Source organism: Rhinoderma darwinii, chromosome 1, assembly GCF_050947455.1.
Source record: "Rhinoderma darwinii isolate aRhiDar2 chromosome 1, aRhiDar2.hap1, whole genome shotgun sequence".
NCBI classification, from domain to species: Eukaryota; Metazoa; Chordata; class Amphibia; order Anura; family Rhinodermatidae; genus Rhinoderma; species Rhinoderma darwinii.
The window spans coordinates 78,605,120-78,624,489 of NC_134687.1; the positions used below are offsets into that span (position 1 = coordinate 78,605,120).

At 40.9% G+C, this 19,370-nt stretch overlaps 1 protein-coding gene across 2 annotated transcripts in view; it reads left to right on the forward strand.

Annotated features, from left to right (window-relative positions):
* Positions 1-19,370, forward strand: part of TRMT9B (tRNA methyltransferase 9B (putative)) — a 63,790-nt gene that overhangs the window by 37,839 nt on the left and 6,581 nt on the right. The window contains exons 2-3 of one of the 2 annotated variants that reach the window (XM_075849619.1): positions 3,356-3,510; positions 14,406-14,579. In XM_075849619.1, coding sequence (XP_075705734.1) covers positions 3,357-3,510; positions 14,406-14,579 — 328 coding nt within the window. In that variant the 5' untranslated portion in view covers position 3,356. Of the gene's footprint in view, positions 1-3,355; positions 3,511-13,514; positions 13,620-14,405; positions 14,580-19,370 lie in introns of those variants that run through there. The other variant, XM_075849620.1, reaches the window with a different exon arrangement.

Sequence of the window (19,370 nt, forward strand, 5' to 3'; positions counted from 1 at the left end):
GTGGAGAGTGGTTACAAAGATCTTCTCACTTTAGAGGACCTGTCCTGTCCTGCATTGCAAAGACAACCCATTATTTCCCCCCGTGGAGGTGCTGCAGGGAAATGTAAAGGGGGTTTACACGGGCAGATTTTTGCTCGTGTTTACCATCTTTCACGAGCGCTGTTCAACAATATAATTGGTCAATTGACACTTGTTAGCTTCATTCAAACGGAACAATGATCGGGAGTATAATGACAAAAGGCCCCATGCACACGAACGTGCTTTTTCGGCCGCAATTCCCCCGAAAATCCACAGGAGAATTGCGGCCCCATTCATTCCTATGGGGCCATGCACACGACTGTGGTTTTCACGGTCCGTGCTTGGCCCCCGGAGCCCGGACCGCAGAAAGAATGGGCAAGCCTTATTACGGCCGTGTTCTGCGGTCCGGGTTCATTGAAAATAATGGCTGTGGCCATGTACACAGCCCGGCATTTGCAGGTGACTCGCGGCTGTCACCCCGTTGCCGGCCGACCCGGAAATCACGGCCGGGCACATGAGGTCGTGTGCCTGAGGCCTAAGTCATATGTACCATAAAATAGCACCTATCAAAACTGCAAGTTATCCTGCAAAACACAAGCCCTTAGGCCCCATGCACATGCCCGTAATTTTGATCCACAATTATGAACCATTCTTGCAGATCACAGTACGGACATATTCATTTCTATTGCCCACAGACAGCTTCCCGTATATTTACTGGAAGGTGTCCGGACCATAGAAAGGCTCCACAAAAAATAGTACATGTCCTGTTATTTGGTTTTACGGACCTTTCCGCACTGCTATTCCCATCAAGCTCTCACAGTAGGCCGTGGCTCATACAACATCCTGAGTGCCGCATCACATCCAACATACGAACCGCGGCCTGCTGTGGGAGCCTAATGGAATAAGCGGGGAGGTGAGCACCTTTTTATTTAATTTAATTATTTTTTATTTTATTGTGCAATGGGGAAGGGGAGGTAGTCTGATCAAGGGGGTAGTCTAATCAGGGGGCACGATACAGGGCCCGGCATGAGTGTAGAAAGGTTAATAAATCCCCCCCTAGGTTTTTGAGAATCTCCTTACCCTTTTCTGCTCTCAATTCATATTGTTACTAACTTTACAATACTTAAAAACCTCCATTAAAAAAATTATTAAATATCTAAATCCGTTTCTCTGGGTTGGTCCAATTATCCCTTGTGAGAAAGGGACATGAAAAATATATTTGATAAGTGACAACAAAAGATTGACAGCAGGGCACTTTACCCTCTCCAGGATATTAAGAAACAAGATCTACAGAGTTAGTGCAAGCCCTATAACAATTGTGATGAAAAGGAAATGATAATTGTCCTTTCATCCCTCCAGTTACATAGACGACATCCTCTTGATGTCAGATAAAGACCACTCTGAAGGTAAAAGCTTCTTAATATAATATGCTATCAGTTTGCCTGGCATCACTTTACTTTCTGTGGCTTAATACTATTCTGGAAAGCCTGTTTATGTTGAGTGACGTTTAGCGAACAATACTTGATTTTTTCTTGCTAGATAGTGTAACATTTGGGTCCTGTTCACATCACGTTTTATGGCGTACAATTAGCGTAGGCTGTGACGAATGTTTAACAGTGGCATCCGTCACCCATAGAGTATTATGGCATCCGTTTAATGCATACGTCATGAGCTTTTTATAACGTATAAATTAAACAGATGCCATAATATGCGAAACATTTTAAATGTGATTGTGCACACTTCTGCGGTACAAATACAGCGAACATAGTATCAGAAAATATTAAAGGGATTGTCTAGTCATGGGACGATTTTTCATACTGATGACCTATCCATAGGATAGTCCAAGAGAGACAAGGCAGCACATCCAAAAAATACAAGAACTTTATTCACCCATGAAAAATGGGTACTAATGCAAACAGTGACCAGTATATAAGAACTGACATAGTCATCAACAATAATCAAATACAATTAATGTGAAAATACATCAATCCCAAAACCCTGTGATCATATAATACATCAAGAGACATCCAGTAAATGGATATCAAAGTGTTCCAAAAAAATATGTTACAGTACACATAGTGATAACCAAGAATCATTAAGGATAATGTAAACTATCAATAACACAGGTGTGTATCTTAATTTAAAAACATTAAAATATATAATACATGTCAAGAGAATTACCCCTCGTGGAGCTCAGCGTCCACCCATTACCACTACGCATATCTAAACTATGGACCATATGTGTCTTTCAGATTGCTAGATGGTAAAGTAAGATTCACACTTCCAGAGAAAGAATTTCCACTGCATCCGAGTCCATTGTTTCTCATCTCCAGTCCTCAAGTATCCTGAACTGATCATGTTTTCAGGATCTCCTTAGTATTGCCAGGTAATCTAATTATTTCAAGTACATCAGGAATTTTCAAAGGTGTTGTTCTATGGAACACCCTCAAACCATGACCCGTTAGGGGTACTTGAGGATTGTAGTTGAGAAACACTGCCTTACTACTGCTAATGTCTGCATAATATGCCCTTATGCTTGGATTTATACTTCTAGTAGCTTATATGGTCCAACCCACTAGTTAGAAGAGGTGCCCACATATCTTAGGTCATGGACCTACTGCCTTGAAGTCACTACTGCTCAATAAGACAGACCGGTCATTTCACCGGGATTTCTCTAGTGTTTGTGCCGAACATAAACCTTAAAAAACGATGTGAGCAGAGCTTTATAGTTCTACTTTAAAGTATATTAACTAAAGGGGTTATCTGGGTTGTTACATTTTTTACCACCGGCTGCACATGTCCTAAAGTGATAGAACAATCAGTACTCTTTACAATCTATTCTTTTCCCCAGCGATCCAGCGATGATGCTCCGGCAGCCCTCACAGTGTTTGTTTCCATACGGGCAGCATATGACCGCTGCAGCCTGTATTCCTGGCGTGTGCACCCAGTAATGCGTGCCATGATGCCAGGAATACGACACGTCACCGCTGAGGCCTTTGATTGACTGCAGAGGTCACATTCTGTCAGCTGGATCACCGAGTGAAAGAATAGGTGAGTACTGATTATTTTTTATTCCTAGGACATTTGCAGCCACTTGAAAAAACGTTAACGACCCGGATAACACCTTTTGAAAGTAATTTTCTACCAGGTTTAAAGTGCACCCACTGTTCATACAGAAGAGAAGCCAGAGGTAGTAGTTTATTACATGGAGGAATATCTGATTGCCCTATTAGAAAAGTCATAGAAATCCATCTTCTGATCATTATCCAATTTCTGCGTCAAACATTCGACATATCCGGAAAGATAAACATTATTAATTGTTGTTGGTTTTTTCCAGCATGGACTATGAAGCTGCTCAGCTGGAAAATGAACATGTGCACAGCGTGTATGAGGACACGGCTCCATACTTCAATGAAGTTCAGAGTAAAGCATGGCCAAAGGTTCGACAGTTTCTGCTGGAGCAAAAGCCAGGCAGTCTCGTTGTTGATATAGGTAAGCATTTCTTATTTCAATACTACATATAATTATTTGGGTATTCTACTTGACGTGGGACATCTGGGATAAGCAATTTGCTATGATCTACTGTATGTTAAATCATTTTTTTGTTCAATGCATTTTTTGATGATTGTGCTTAAAGCACACGAAGCGGCAGAAGTGCTCGGGTGAGCACTGACTATTGAGCCCGTACACCAATTGCTCGGCTTTCTGACGTTTCATTTCAGCGATCTGTTGGGGTCTCAGTGCTCAGACCCCCTCTGATTAAAACTTCTGACATGCCATAGTTTTCTGAAAGTTTAGTTACCCTTTAAGGTTTGGGATCCAAAGGGATCTTAAAGAGAAAAAACATTTACATTCCTTGGCTAAAATTCTGTCCATGGTCATGTGATGGACACACAGGTGCACGGCTCGTTACGAATAGGAAGAAGGAAAAAACGGCTGGCACTGCTGAACCAGAATCACTTGTATGAACGGAGTATATCAAATGGTTTTCTTATCTTTGCTGATTGTAGCAGCCAAGTTGCCCGGAGGTGCTCATCGATCAGCACAGCACAATGTAGCTTGAATAAAACGAGATAGAAGATATCGAGGCACTCCCCGGATAATCAACAAACTTCTTTATTCCTGGATCTCGGTCAGGATGTGGAATTAGCCGACGGCCGTTTCACGTGCGTACACGCTTCCTCAAGGCCCTGGCGTCACTTCCTCTACCTGCCTTTTTATCCACATGTCAGTACAAAATGTTATGCAACAAAATACTAAAAGACAGGGAAATACACAATATATAATATGGTGAAATAGTATATCATATTTGTATCAAGCTAGAATAACAATGTGTTTCTATTTATTCATTACGTTTAAAAACAACACGTTTTTTTATGTTATAAAGGCACTAAGGTCGTTTCGGTCGTTGAGACCGAGAGGTCCTAGTGCCCCTGTCTGTGAGATAATTTCTGCCTCTTTTTGCAATAGAACTCTGTGTCTGTCTCCTCCAGACACTAGCGGTTTAATGTGAACTATACCCACAAAACGCATACATCTAGCATTACCTTTGTGCTCTTCCTGCATATGCTGTATTAATCTAGGACAACCCTCGCTTGTGACTAGTGATCTAATATGTTCACGAAATCTAATATACATATGTGATTTTTAGTGAATTGTCTGCTCATAATAAAAATTAAAAGCACTGAAATAAAAGCTCATAAGTCTTGTAAAAAAACAAAGTAAAAATACTTGTAATATTCAAAGCGGTTCCAAAGATATTATCATTTAAAGAAGTGCATATCAAGAATGGAAAATTTGAACTGGACACAGGGGCATCAATGACCCTTGGTCATGAAAGGGTTAATTAATTTTGCCACCTTCATTGTTTTTAATCATCATGTGAATACATTCCTACCTCGTTGTCAATAATATTGAGGAGTAGTGCAAGTTGGTAGCTAATCTATGTACAGCAAGATATCTGGGGAGATTTAGTCTCTGTTCACACCTGTCAGAGGCTACGCACGAAGCCCCTTTTGCAGGTTCCATTAGATTTTAGTGGAAGAATTAGGCTTCGTTCACATCTGCGTTGTGGTATCCATTCTAGAGGATCCGTGGAAATTTAAAAAAGCGGTCAGACTGACTGATGCCAGACTGAATGCAACGGAAGGTAAAATATGATTGTTTTTGACGGATCAGTTTACCAGATCAGTCAAAAAAAAAACTGACTCTTTTCTTTCCGTTTGTGTCAGTTTGTCATCAATTATACTCAGTTTTTCACGGATCCGTTTATATCTTTGCATCTTTCTTGCTTTCATTTTTAGTCTCCGCATGTGCAGAAAAAATCCGGATCCGTTAAACGTAATGCATCGGATGGCATACCAGTTTGTATCCGTCATCCATTGACTTCAATGTTAAAAAAAACCTGAAAGCTCCTTTTCGTCAGGTTTCTGTCATTTTTGATGGAAACAATAGCGCAGCAGACTACAGTATTTCTTCTGTAAAAAAAAACGAAAACCTGACGGAACGGATCCTGACTGAGCACAACTGATGCAAAAATAAAACCCATTGAAATCAAGAGGTTTTTTGACGTAAGCATTAACTTCCGTTCTTGTCGTCCTCTGGCGGATACGCTAGAACGGAAGCCACAACGCAGATGTGAACACAGCCTAACACTGCATTAAGCACTATTCTTCCTATCGTAATTATAGACACCACGACAGAACCCAGTATAAGTCAATGGGGTCCTTGGAGGGGGGGGGGGCTAGGGGTATCGGATATACAGTACAACCAATCTTGCACTGCTTCATGATTTCCGTTATAAAAGCAAAACCAAAACGCTGATGTGGACAGAGCAAATTGCGTAAAAAATGTGAGCACTTTATATACTAGCCTTGACAATTTAAAAAAAAAATATTTTTAAGGCTGGGTCTACATGGGATGGAAATGCTGTGGATTTTCCATGCTTCCAGAAATGAACGCATCTAACCTGCCTAGCCAGTTGTGCCAAATTTATCATGCCATTTTGCTGAATTTGTCGAACTTTGTACCATTTTCGCCGACACACAAATTCATGCATCTTATCAGTGTTCTAAATCTCCCCTACTGTGCGTTGTGTAATTTCACCCCTAATTGTATGTAAATGTTTTGTATATGTCTTTCATCGTACGGGCGTCTCGCTGGCTCCAGCCACCTGAGTAATAACAGCCTCCCCTGAACAATGACAGAAATAGACATTAGATAAAAATAGGCTGCGATGTGTTACAGCGCTGAGCTGTCACTTTAGTAAGCACGATTTACCCTGCGTGAAGAACGAGCGATCATTTCTTACACAATAACAAGTGAAAGGTGTCGAAATAATTTCTGAGGAGAGAGACGCTACTAATAAATGATTTTCATAGTCTAGCTATTTTAACTATTCAGAAATTCAGACTGTTACATTTATTGACTCTAGAAGGACTTTATTTTATGAATTTCTCAAACATGTTTCAATCCTTCGTATTATGTGGTAATATATTGTATTGTCTATGTGGATTTTATGGGGTTTTCACTATGTATTACTATGTATTACTACTGGAACTTGGGTCTGTAAAACAAATTCATACACATCTGTCTGTACTGATTATGTTCTCAACATTTTATATATCTTCACCTCACAATATATATATATATATATATATACATATATGAGTGTGTGTATTACAAATCAATGGAAATGTCTCATTAATATCTCTGTAAATAGTACGTGCATCTGCTAAATACACTGATTTCAGAAACTGATGATTATACAGAGAGAAGTAGTGCTACATAGACACCCCTTATCTCTTTGTGCAGAAGCAGATTTAGGGCTCTCTCTACAGCTGCTGAGGTTCTTCATGTTCCAATCATGTTTTTGGCCTAGGTTTGATGTATATGCCGGGAAAAGCTCAAAATGTATGTCTTAAATGTAGGCTGTAACGGATGCCTAACAGTGGCATCCATCATCTATAGGCTATAATGCTATCAATTTAGCGTATATGTCATGAAAAACTGTTAAACCGCTCATTACGTTAAACCCTTAAAGTTCAAGTCATTTTTCGGGTTTTTTCGTTTTCATTTTTCACTCCCTGCCTTCCAACAGGCATCATTTTTTTTTATTTTTACGTCAATGGAACAGTGTGAAAGCTTATTTTTTGCGGGAGGAGTAGTGGTTTTTATTGGCACCATTTAGTAAAAAAATGTGTGAAAAAGTGCCAGGTCACATGGATGAGTCATGCAGAGGTGTTCGGATGAGTAATGGCTGAGCCATGCAGAGGTGTCTGGATAAGTCATGGATGAGTCATGTAGAGGTGTTTGGATAAGTCATGGATGAGCCATGCAGAGGTGTTTGGATAAGTCATGGATGAGTCATGTAGAGGTGTTTGGATGTGTCATGGATGAGTCATGCAGAGGTCTTTGGATAAGTCATGCAGAGGTGTTTGGATGAGTCATGGATGAGTCATGCAGAGGTGTTTGGATGAGTCATGGATGAGTCATGCAGAGGTGTTTGGATGAGTCACGGATGAGTCATGTAGAGGTGTTTGGATGAGTCATGGATGAGTCATGCAGAGGTGTTTGGATGAGTCATGAATGAGTTATGCAGAGGTGTTTGGATGAGTCACGGATGAGTCATGCAGAGGTGTTTGGATGAGTCATGGATGAGTCATGCAGAGGTGTTTGGATGAGTCATGGATGAGCCATACAGAGGTGTTTGGATGAGTCATGGATGAGTCATGGAAGAATCATGTAGGGGTGTTTGGATGAGTCATGGCTGAGCCATGCAGAGGTGTCTGGATAAGTCATGGATGAGTCATGTAGAGGTGTTTGGATAAGTCATGGATGAGCCATGCAGAGGTGTTTGGATAAGTCATGGATGAGTCATGTAGAGGTGTTTGGATGAGTCATGGATGAGTCATGCAGAGGTGTTTGGATAAGTCATGCAGGTGTTTGGATGAGTCATGGATGAGTCATGCAGAGGTGTTTGGATGAGTCACGGATGAGTCATGTAGAGGTGTTTGGATGAGTCATGGATGAGTCATGCAGAGGTGTTTGGATGAGTCATGGATGAGCCATGCAGAGGTGTTTGGATGAGTCATGGATGAGTCATGGAAGAATCATGTAGGGGTGTTTGGATGAGTCATGGATGAGTCATGTAGAGGTGTTTGGATGAGTCATGGATGAGCCATGCAGAGGTGTTTGGATGAGTCATGGATGAGTCATGGATGAGTCATGTAGAGGTGTTTGGATGAGTCATGGATGAGCCATACAGAGGTGTTTGGAAGAGTCATGGATGAGTCATGCAGAGGTGTTTGGATGAGTCATGGATGAGTCATGCAGAAGTGTTTGGATGAGTCATGGATGCGTCATGCAGAGGTGTTTGGATGAGTCATGGATGAATCATGCAGAGGTGTTTGGATTAGTCATGCAGAGGTGTTTGGATAAGTCATGAAGAGGTGTTTGGATAAGTCATGCAGAGGTGTTAGGATGAGTCGTGGATGAGCCATGCAGAGGTGTTTGGATAAGTCATGGATGAGTCATGCAGAGGTGTTTGGATGAGTCATGGATGAGTCATGTAGAGGTGTTTGGATAAGTCATGGATGAGCCATGCAGAGGTGTTTGGATAAGTCATGCAGAGGTGTTTGGATGAGTCATGGATGAGTCATGCAGGTGTTTGGCAGGTTAAAGGTTACTTGGTTTGAAAAGGTCATTGAAGTCTGATAAGACAGACTGTCAAAGTAAAAACACATAAAAAGACTGCAGAATAAATAAGAAAGGTAGGGGACACACGTATTTCACCGATCACAGTGGCATGGTAATAAAATTATAAAATTATTATATAGGCAGAGTTGATAACTGGCGTATCGTAGCACATAAAAAAAAAAAAAATCCAACCTGTGTATAAAATGAAGAAACTGGCCTGCTTCAGTCTGCCTGATCGTGCCAATGAAAATGGTAGTGGTCTGTAGCCCGGGAGTTGGCTCCATATCTCCACCATAGCCTCCAACTCCTGGGCTACAGACCACTACCATTTCCAGTGGCACGATCATGCAGACTGAAGCAGGCCAGTTTCTTAATTTTATACACAGTTTTGCATTTTTTTAAAAATGTACTACGATACGCCAGTTACCAACTCTGCCTATATAATAATTTTATCATTTTATTAACACATACATGACACTGTGATCGGTGAAATACGTGTGTCCCCTACCTTCCTTATCTATTCTGCAGTCTTTTTATGTTTCATCCAAACAACTTTGCATGGCTCATCCAAACACCATGGCATGACTTGTCCAAACACCTCTGCATGACTCATCCATGACGCATCCAAACACCTCTGCATGACTCATCCATGACGCATCCAAACACCTCTTCATGTCTCCTCCATGTGACCTGGCACGTTTTCACACATTTTTTTACCTTTTTTTCTTGGCTATATAGTCACCTTTGCAAGGGGAATATATAGCATTTGTATTTTTCCTGATGAAGAGGCCAGTCCGTCCTTGAAACACGTAGTAAATAAAACAATATCTGATATTACATTTGCTTGTTTTAAATTCTCACTACTCAAGAAGGGTTTTACCAGTAGGCAGCGCCAGGGAAACCATTTTTTTCCTCAAATTTCTCAAATTACCTGATAACATACAGTGGCACAAGTCAACCATAGGCTCCTATGCTAAAAAAAATATGTTTACATATAAGGACACTCTTTTGGCCTCCGTTGGGCTAATAGAGCCCTATGGTCACATTTAGTGTCTGCGTTGGGAGCTTTCCCAAAGTACACGCTAATAGTACAGTCAAAGCGTGATGTGAACAGAGCCTTATACAGTAGTGCTACCCAGTTGCTGGACAAAATAAAAATACACAACTCACATGCCGCAGACAATCTGTATGAAAAGGATGAGGGTGTTTCAAATCGATTACTTAATAAATGGAGGACAGAAAGCTCCACCTTACTCTTCAAATAGAGGTTCTACAGCAGCTGAGGGATCATTATAAGGAAAAATGTTCTCCTACTATAAATTATTAGGCATATTAGGAGATAGCCTTATGCTTTTATACTGTCTCAAACTCCTTGGTGACTTTTAACATTCTTTGAATTTTTTGTAAGGTGTGTATTATCCCTTATGTATTTCAATGTTTCAGCTTTGAAATATATCTGCACCTTGAAATAATGTGGTTATCTTATGTTAAAGGGGTTGTTTAATGAAGACCGCTCCTGTCCATGTGCCCTATTAGGGCATATGAACATCATAGGGGTGGTCCCATGCTTGGGACCACCTTCTATTAACCAGAACAGAGAGCTATGTATTACTAATATCTAGTAGGCCGTGGTACCCTCAGGCAAAATTAGCTGTTGGGTGTAGGGAGATGGACCCCATGTGAAAGGGGTAGTTCATGGGCAGGCAATACCATTAATAAAGGAGCATTGTCGTTTTTACGATTTCCGCTACATTATTTTAGCTCTATTTTATGGGTTTTTATTTTAAACTACATTGACATCAGTTGGAAAAAGCAGAGGGAAAGATGCAGGTAAAAAGGTTCAATAGAACTGCAGAGGTCCGGGTATTGCAGCTGGAATATGAACACTAAAATATGCCTGTAATGGCCATGTGGAAGTGGCATAAGATACAAACACAAAAGGTGAAGACTGGTATATTGTTCTAAATGAGATCCAAAAATGGGTTTATGTAAATAAAAAATCTTGCCATCTATTCACTGCTTTTTTATTTTCTATCCATTATTATATGATACTCACATAATCCATATCACGGTGTAGAAAATGGAATTCAAATTGGTTGCTTTCCTCATAAGGCTGAGAAATTAATTTCTCTGTTGTATATTTTTGGAGTCTTGGATGAATCTAAAGTAACCAGAGATAAATGAGAACACAGAAACTCCATGCAGATGTTTTCTTGGTTCGAGTCAAACCCATGGACCCGGTGCTTCAAGACAGTGAGCCATGCCACTCTATTAGTTTTCCTACTCGCTGCATCTATCAAAGATGGATTAAGATGATTTTTATTTTATAGCACTAGTAACTTCCCGGGAACTGTATGTATAAAATACAGAGGGATTTGCACAAATTACATGAATTAACAATAAAAAAAAAGCAAACACATAAACAAACATGAGCTCACTGAACCAACTGGTGCAGAAGGGGAGCCCTGCCCACGAGGGCTTTCAAAGTACGCGAAAAGAGGAAAGAGACAGTAGATTAGGTAGACGCTAAGTATGCAGTCGTCTAATAGAAACAGGGTTATTGCAGGATGTAAGCATTTCTGAAGAGGTGGGTTTTCAGATTATTTTTAAAGATTTGGATTGAAAGAGAGAGTCTTATGTGTTGGGATAGTGAGTTCCAGAGTATGGGGGAGGCACGGGAGAGAGCTGGACACCATGAGGAGAGCAGAGAAGAAGATCTTGCGAGGACCTTAAATTACTTGAGAGGCGGTATCAAGAGATTAGGTTAGAGACGTATTGAGCAGCCTTGTGCTGCTTGTTGTTGGGTGACCAGTGAAAGGAGAGAGTAGGATGGTAGAGGAACGAGTGGAGACGTGTTGAGGAGGGATTAGAGGGGTGCAAGAAGGCCACAGACGAGTATGTTGCAGTAATCTACTCAATATGATTAGGGCATATAAAAGCATTTTGTTTGACTCGAGGTTGAAGAAAGAGTGGATTTGAGAAATCTTTTTGAGCTGGATGCAGCAGGAGAAGGAAGAGAGAAGAGGTAGGATCCCAGGGCAGGGCCTTGAGAGACGCGAGCAGAGAAAAGATTAAATAATTCCTCCCAATGACATAACTTGCATTATTGCGACACTGTATAAGGGAGATTCATAAAAATGAATGCAAAGAAAAGTTCAGGATTCACCCATAGCAAACAGTCATTTGTTTTAATTTTTTCAACCTACTTTGAAAAACTAACGTTCTGTTGGGCATGACAGGGTAAGACAAGAAGGGGTGTGCAGTGAGGAAATGGTTTTAGATTTATTGACATAGGTAGCCTTAATGATATTGGGAAATCTGAAGGGGTTAGATATAGATCAGTTGATAGAGGCATTTTGTTCTGTCCACGCTCTCTTAAGGTCATTTTACACGGGCTAATATGGGCTGTGAAAACGAGTGCCGATCAGCGAGGCAGCTCGTTGGTCGACGCTCGTCTTTTCCTTTCGCAAGGAGCAATGATCGATTATGTATAGGGACGAGCGCTCATTACTACAACCGTTCATCCCCATACTTTTCCATCATGTCGGCAGCACAACTCCCTGTTCACACAATGTGAGGCCGACATTGATAATATTTAGTGCTGCAAAAAGATGAGATCAGCCGACGAACAAGTGCTTCCCCGATCATCGGCTGATTGTTGCCCTGTTTACACAGGGCAATGATCGGGAACGTGCGATTATATGAATGCTCGTTTGCTCAATCATTGGACCATGTAAAAGGGCCCTTTGAGTCTATTTTACCACTGGTCACAAATGTAAAATTCAGGAGCAAGGACACACCTGGTTATACCGTTTTGATGTCTTAGGCCTTTTGCAGCCACAATTTATTCACATCTTTGCGGATAAATTGCAGACCCATTCATTTCTATGGCCTTATGCACACGACCGTGGTTTTCACGGATCGGTGCTGGGGGCCATAATGTACGAATTTGCGGCTTCACTAATACCGGTGAATTGTTGTGGATCCGTGAGTTCTAATAACACCTGGATGCAAAACAAATGTTTTTTTTGCGGCGCTGTGGACCGAATCGAACCCGTGGTTTTGCGGTCGTGTGCATAAGGCCTTATGGTGCTCTTCGTAGTGTTTCTTGTCTGCCATTGAAGTGCATGGAAACCCTATGGTTTTGGTGTTTCTGTCTTAGTTGTGGAGGGCCTGTACTAATCCAAGTAGGCACATAAGGGACAGGACAAGACTATAGAAGTACAGGAACATTCATGAGAACACACAGATTTTATTATTAAGATGAAGATATGTCAACCTTTTTTTTTTTTATATACTAGTATCAGGGCAACCAAAAAGTCTCTGTGGCAGGCTCCTTAGACTCTGAGCCAAACTTAGACCATAGGGACACCAAGTCTCTTAGCAAATAATAAGAATTGCGTTTTCATTATTCTAGACAGATAGGAAGCTAGAAGAAGAGATTACATTGGTTTACAGACCACAAGCTTGAGCACAGAGTAGGAATTGCTATCATGGGGCACAAACAAAAGAGTTCTCCTTTAAACTTCAAGCATTTTCAATGTGGCCTACATTTCTAACATCTATATGGGAAGTATAGGGTCCCTAAGTAAGTTCAGTAGCGATTTTACGGTTCACTGTGCTCAAATAGCTTGGAAGCTACTGGCCTTACATCAAAGACTTCAAAAATTGAAGGCCCGGCTTTTGTTGCTGGGTAAGTTCAACCAGAGCCTGTTCACCCTTCCCATCCCCTTTTCATAACTCTTGTGCCAAATATCCCTCCTTTGTTTGCTAACATTGCAGTGCCTATGGAGAAGGGAGAGGTTTACAGGTTCTCAACACCCAATAGCAAAGGGGATGGGACCAACCTTGCTGGGCCTTCACTCTCCAGGGGCCCCAAAGCAGCCGCATGGTCTGCCTTTATGGTACGTACATCCTTGCCTAACGTTATACCTTTTAGGATTTCTGTGACAATGAAGTAACAAAAGTGTGTCCATCGTCTTCTAATGTATGTTGTATTATTTAGCTCAGTTGGCTAGAAGAATAGACCACCAGATTGGGTCTTGTCAATCTCCGAACACTTTAAAGGCTATGTAAACTTTTGAAGGCAATTTGTTTTTTAGCAAATCAATGTTTATTTCATTTTGAATAAGCTTTTAATTGGTCTTTCCTTTTTTTCCCTTTTTGAGATACAGCTTCTATGTATCCTGTATACAGAGATGTTGTATCTTGCGGTCAAAGCCAAATCCGTCAGGTCTGCAGGACTGAAGGCTTCAGTGAATGCTAGTTTTGCTTGTCTCATGAACTTAGATGTGATCGATAATAGCTGGATGCTGCGTATCAGAGACGCGCAGGACCAGCGTTTACCGAAGCGGTCAGTCCTGCTGACCTAATGGATTCGGCTTTGAAGTCAAGGTACAGCTTCTATGTATACAGGATACATAGAAGCTGTGTCTCAAAAAGTCAATTTTTGTTTTATGAAAACCATTTAATAAGTTATTCAAAATTAAATAAAACATTAATTTACTTTAAAAAAAATTGCCTCCAAAAGTTTACATAGCCTTTAAATTATGTTTTCAATTTATGGTCATATTAGCTCTAGCATTATTTTTAATAAATCTTCCACAACGTATATACATTTATTAATATTTGTACCCTGCTCAACTCTGAATTCAAGCAAAATCATGTAAAATTGCATTTTGTCATTGCAGGTTGTGGTACAGGAAAATATCTGAGTGTGAATTTTAACACATATAATCTTGGCTGCGATTACTGTGAACCTCTAGTGGAAATTGGCAGAAATAACAACCATGAAGTCATGGTATGTGACAACCTGAATCTCCCTTTTAGGGACAAGTGTTTTGACACTGTCATTTCTATTGGAGGTAAGTGTGATCTCAGTATCGTAGAGTTAAAGAATTTTTATACATCACTGCCGTTTGCAAGTTGTGCAATAAGAGGAGACACATCATGTTACAATCCTTATCGATATCAATATATATATGATAGATTTTATAAATCTGGCACCTTTTAGCCTGAATAATCTTGAGCCAGACAAAAATAGCTCCAAGGGTGGCATATTATATTTGTGTCTAATTTAAAGGCTACGTAAACCTTTGAAACCTTTTTTTTTTTTTTTTTTTAAATAAAAATGGCTATATGTGTGTTTGGTGCAAATTTCTAATTACTTTTAGAATTATTTTTACTTTGTAGCTGTATCTTGCGCTGAGACCTGAATCCATCAGGTCAGCACCACTGACGGATTCTGTGACAGTGGGTCCTGCGTGTCTTTGACATCCAGGATCCACCTGTTATCGATCACATCTAAGTTATGTACTTAGATGTGATCGGTAACAACTCGATCCTGCTGTTTCAAAGGTGTACATAGCCTTTAAAGTTAAAATGCAGAAGTTATTCCTTCAATAACACGAAGGTTTGGCTCGGCCATATATTTTATTTCAATTGAGCAGGTAGATGAGTGGCTGCCAATTACTTCTGATGCCACATATCTTCTGGGGAAATAACTCGATTTGATGGGATCAGATGGCAATCATACAACGTTATCATAATCTGCAGAAAAAAATCTAATAGTAAATCAGAGGCAAAGCCTGAAGCTATTGGACGCTGGTGCAAAACCTGTCTATACATGTGCCCATTGCCAGGACAAATCCTCTTTCTGCACCATTGTCTGGATCCACCTTGTTGATGTCATGTTGTATGATGTCACAGTCAATAGTCACTATAGAATAGTAATTGTTTATGTAATGTAATAATCCCTATAACTCAATTCTATTATTGTGCATGCTATGTCATTGCGCTTCTGCAAGTACATGAGCTCAGTTGTGAAACTGTTATTAGTTGTCAGAAATCATAACTCCTGTAAAACTTTTCTTATTTCTTTGGTGATTACATTTGAGAAGATTACAAAGTCATCAGAGACAGAACAGCGTTTGTTGTGACTCATATGTACCTGATTATTATTAGGTCTGTTTGTTCTCCATTTATGTTTCTATAAATACTGATCACTAAAACACAAAGACATCTCGTAACATCATTTTCAATTACTGCATTTATCTTCCCAAACGGAGTCACCATTAGTGTTTATTCTACAGACACTTTAAAAGGAGATTATAGTTTCAGCACATAAAACGTGTTCATTGGATAATAAAAAAAAATACAATTTCCCAATATACTTTCTGAATTAAAGGGAACCTATCAATATAGAAAACTTCTGACATGCTAAAGTGAAGTGAAGGGGGAGAAGGGCAAAAGTGGTTTTGCTTGGCTCTCCTCATAGAGAAGAGCAGAACGATGTACAGGTTTATAGAAAGTCCATGAGTCTCTACACCACTAACCCCGTCTCTCCAAAGACCGGCGAGCAGAGCGGATCACAGCTGAACCTTTTGTTTCAGTGATCAGTGAGGGTCTCCCACTAATCAACTTTTATCACGTCAGAAATAGTAGTGCCACTTTAACTCTCTGCAGTCCTTCAATAGAAAACTTGTTATTTACTTTCAGGGTACAAGTCTGTCCTGGTCAATAACCCCTTGTCGACATCCACCGTATATACACGGCGCTGTCGTGAAGGGGATCCCGCAAACCGCAGTACAGTTACATTGCGGTGATGGTGAGTGCTCAGCTGACACCCTCCTGTAACGGCCAGGACCGGAGCTAGTCTCATCACCAGAATCGCTGTTTTTAGGTCACATCTCCTCCCAAAAAATGGAATAAAAAGTGACAAAAAAGTCACATTTACCCCAAAATATTACCAATAAAAAACAACAACCCGTCCCGCAAAAACAAATCCCTGACACAGTTTTGTCCACACAAAAATAAAAAAGTTATGGGTCTAAGACTAAAAACTATATAAATTTGGTATTGCCATAATCGTATCGACCCACACAGTAACGTTAACATGTAATTTAATGCCGAAAAAGTCCTACTAAAAAAACATTCCAGAATGGCTTTTTATTGGACATTTACTCTAGCAAAAAAATGTAATAAAAAGTGATCAAAAAGTCGTATGTGTCCTTAATTGGTATTAATAAAATCGACAGCTTGTCTCACAAATAACAGGCCTGTGCACAGCTCCATCAACCAAAAAATAAAAAAGTTATGGCACTAGTAATGCGGTGATGAAAAAACATCCCGATGTGCAGGCCGGAGAGGAACATTCCTTCAGTTTTAGGGCCTTAGTATTTAGGAACTAGGAAGGGTAGGGACAAAGCACAGCCGCTGGAAGTGAGGGCGCCCGTATTATACCAGCGCAACACTTTCCCAGCAAAATTTGCCAAACTACAAAGAAGGAAAAGTACCCAAAAGGTTCAGAGTGTTACAAAAGGGGGATAAGAAAGGACAACGTTTATCAGTGCGACACCGGCCTGTGCACAACGGATTGCTTCACATAGTAACACACATCTATGGATAATTGTATTATTTACCTCATTTTTATACCCTCTTATTATGCCCATTATTGTGTATTGTGTATTATGATAAATTCAAAAACAATCTTTCATACAGAGCCCTGGTTTTTCGGGACACGTGTCGCATTGGTATGTTGTGTCCTTCCTTATCCCCCTCTTTGAGCAGACTCTGGACCTCTTTTGACTTTTTCTCTTCTTGCCAGTTTGGGGAACTTCTCCTGGAAAGTGTTGCCCTGGTACGATGCGTGTGGCCTCGCTTCCAGAAGTACTGCGTGCCCCCCCTTCTTGGTCCCTAAACATTAGGTTCTTGATAACCACCTCTTGAAATTCCAGGAAAGTTCCTCTCTGGCCTGCACATCGACGTAGCACGTACGCATTGTACAATGCCATCTGTATGATGTGCACAGCCAGCTTCTTATACCACACCCTCGTTTTCCACATGGCGCTGTAGGGTTTCAGGACTTGATCTGACAAGTCCACCCCTCCCATGTACCTATAGTAGTCCAGGATGCAGTCTGGTTTGGGGGTCTCTGTACTGGTACCTCGTACAGGTATATGGGTACTGGTGTGGCCATGTATTGTCAATACAAGGACATCTCTCTTGTACTTGACAAACAATATGTTGCTGCTAGAATGTGCCCTGCTCTCACCCCTTCTGAGTGTTTGCCCAAGCAGAGTCTTAGGGAGGCCTCTCAGATTTTTTCTAGCAGTGCCGCATGCCACTGTACTTTTGGAAGCGAGGCACTTGAAGAGTGGGACGCTGGTATAAATATTATCCAGGTAGAGGTGGTAACCCTGGTCCAGCAGTGGGTGCACCAAATCTCACACAATTTTTGCATTAATTCCCAGTAAGGGGTGGCATTCTGGGGGCTGAATACTGCTGTCCTTCCCTTCATACATGCACTCTAGCACAGCTTATATTTCTTCACGCCATACCTTGCCCTCTTACTCGGCAGGTACTAGCGGAATTGAAGCCTCCCTTTAAAATGTACCAGGGACTCATCAATAGAAATACACTTCTCGGGGGAGTATGCTTGGGCAAACCGGGCACTGAAATGGCCTAATAGGGGTCTCAGTTTGTACAAACGGTCAAAACTGGGGTCATCTCGGGGTGGGCACTGCTCATTATCCGTATAATGTAAAAAGCGAAGTATTGCCTCATAACGCATCCCGGACATGGCCATACGGTACATCGGGGTTTGGTATAAGATGTCCGTGCTCCAGTAGGTCCTAATGGACGGCTTTTTCAGAAGCCCCATGTTCAAATGAAGTCCCCAGAACTTGCCCAACTCTGCTGCATCTACAGGGGTCCACCTGTGGGATTGGGCATAAAATGATGTGGGGTTCTTAGTAATATACTGTTGGGCATATAAATTAGTCTGGGAGACCATAAGATCTATAAAGTCATCAGTGAAGAAGAACTTGAAAAAGTCAATTTCACTGAGCCCTGCCGTATTAAATTTTATCCCTGAGCTGCCTGTGTACTCTGGGATTTGGGGCTCATAAATGTCTGGTGTGGGGGTTCAAATGGGGTCACTTCGCTCGGGGGCTTGAACTGCGGTGGGGTCATCTTGCTCGGGGGCTTCAACTGTGGTGCTGGTCCTGGGGGGTCTCCTAGGGGGTTCTTCCTCTTCATCACTGGATGAGGAGGTGGATAAATAAAACAGAGTCTCACCATCCGACAACTCTGTGTCGGAGGCAAGAAATGAATATGCCTCTTCGGCACTAAATGTCCGTTGGGACATATTTGATTGCTTCCCTAACTAGGAACAATAGTCTGCTACCTAAACCAGCCCAAAAAATTTGTGTTTTTATAGAACGAGTGGGCTTCCCTGAGACTAAACCTAACTAGGGTGAGGGTTCCTAACACTAAACCTAACTAGATTTTATTTGAACTTCCCTGAGACTAAATCTAACTACGGCGACTATTCCCTGACACTAAACCTAACTATATTATTCCGAGCTTCCCTAACACTAAACCTAACTACGGTGACGGGTGCCTGACACTAAACCTATCTAGATTATTCCGAGCTTCCCTGACGCTAAACCTAACTACGGTGATGGACCCCTAACGCTAAATCTAACTACAGTGATGGATTCCTGACGCTAAATTCCCTGACGCTATACCTAACTACGCTTTTTGACGGTTCTCTGACACTAACTAATACTAAACTAAGCAGTTAAATTATCTTTGTTTTTTTTTATTTTTATATATTTTTTTGTTTTATATGTTTTTTATAAAGAAAAAAAAGA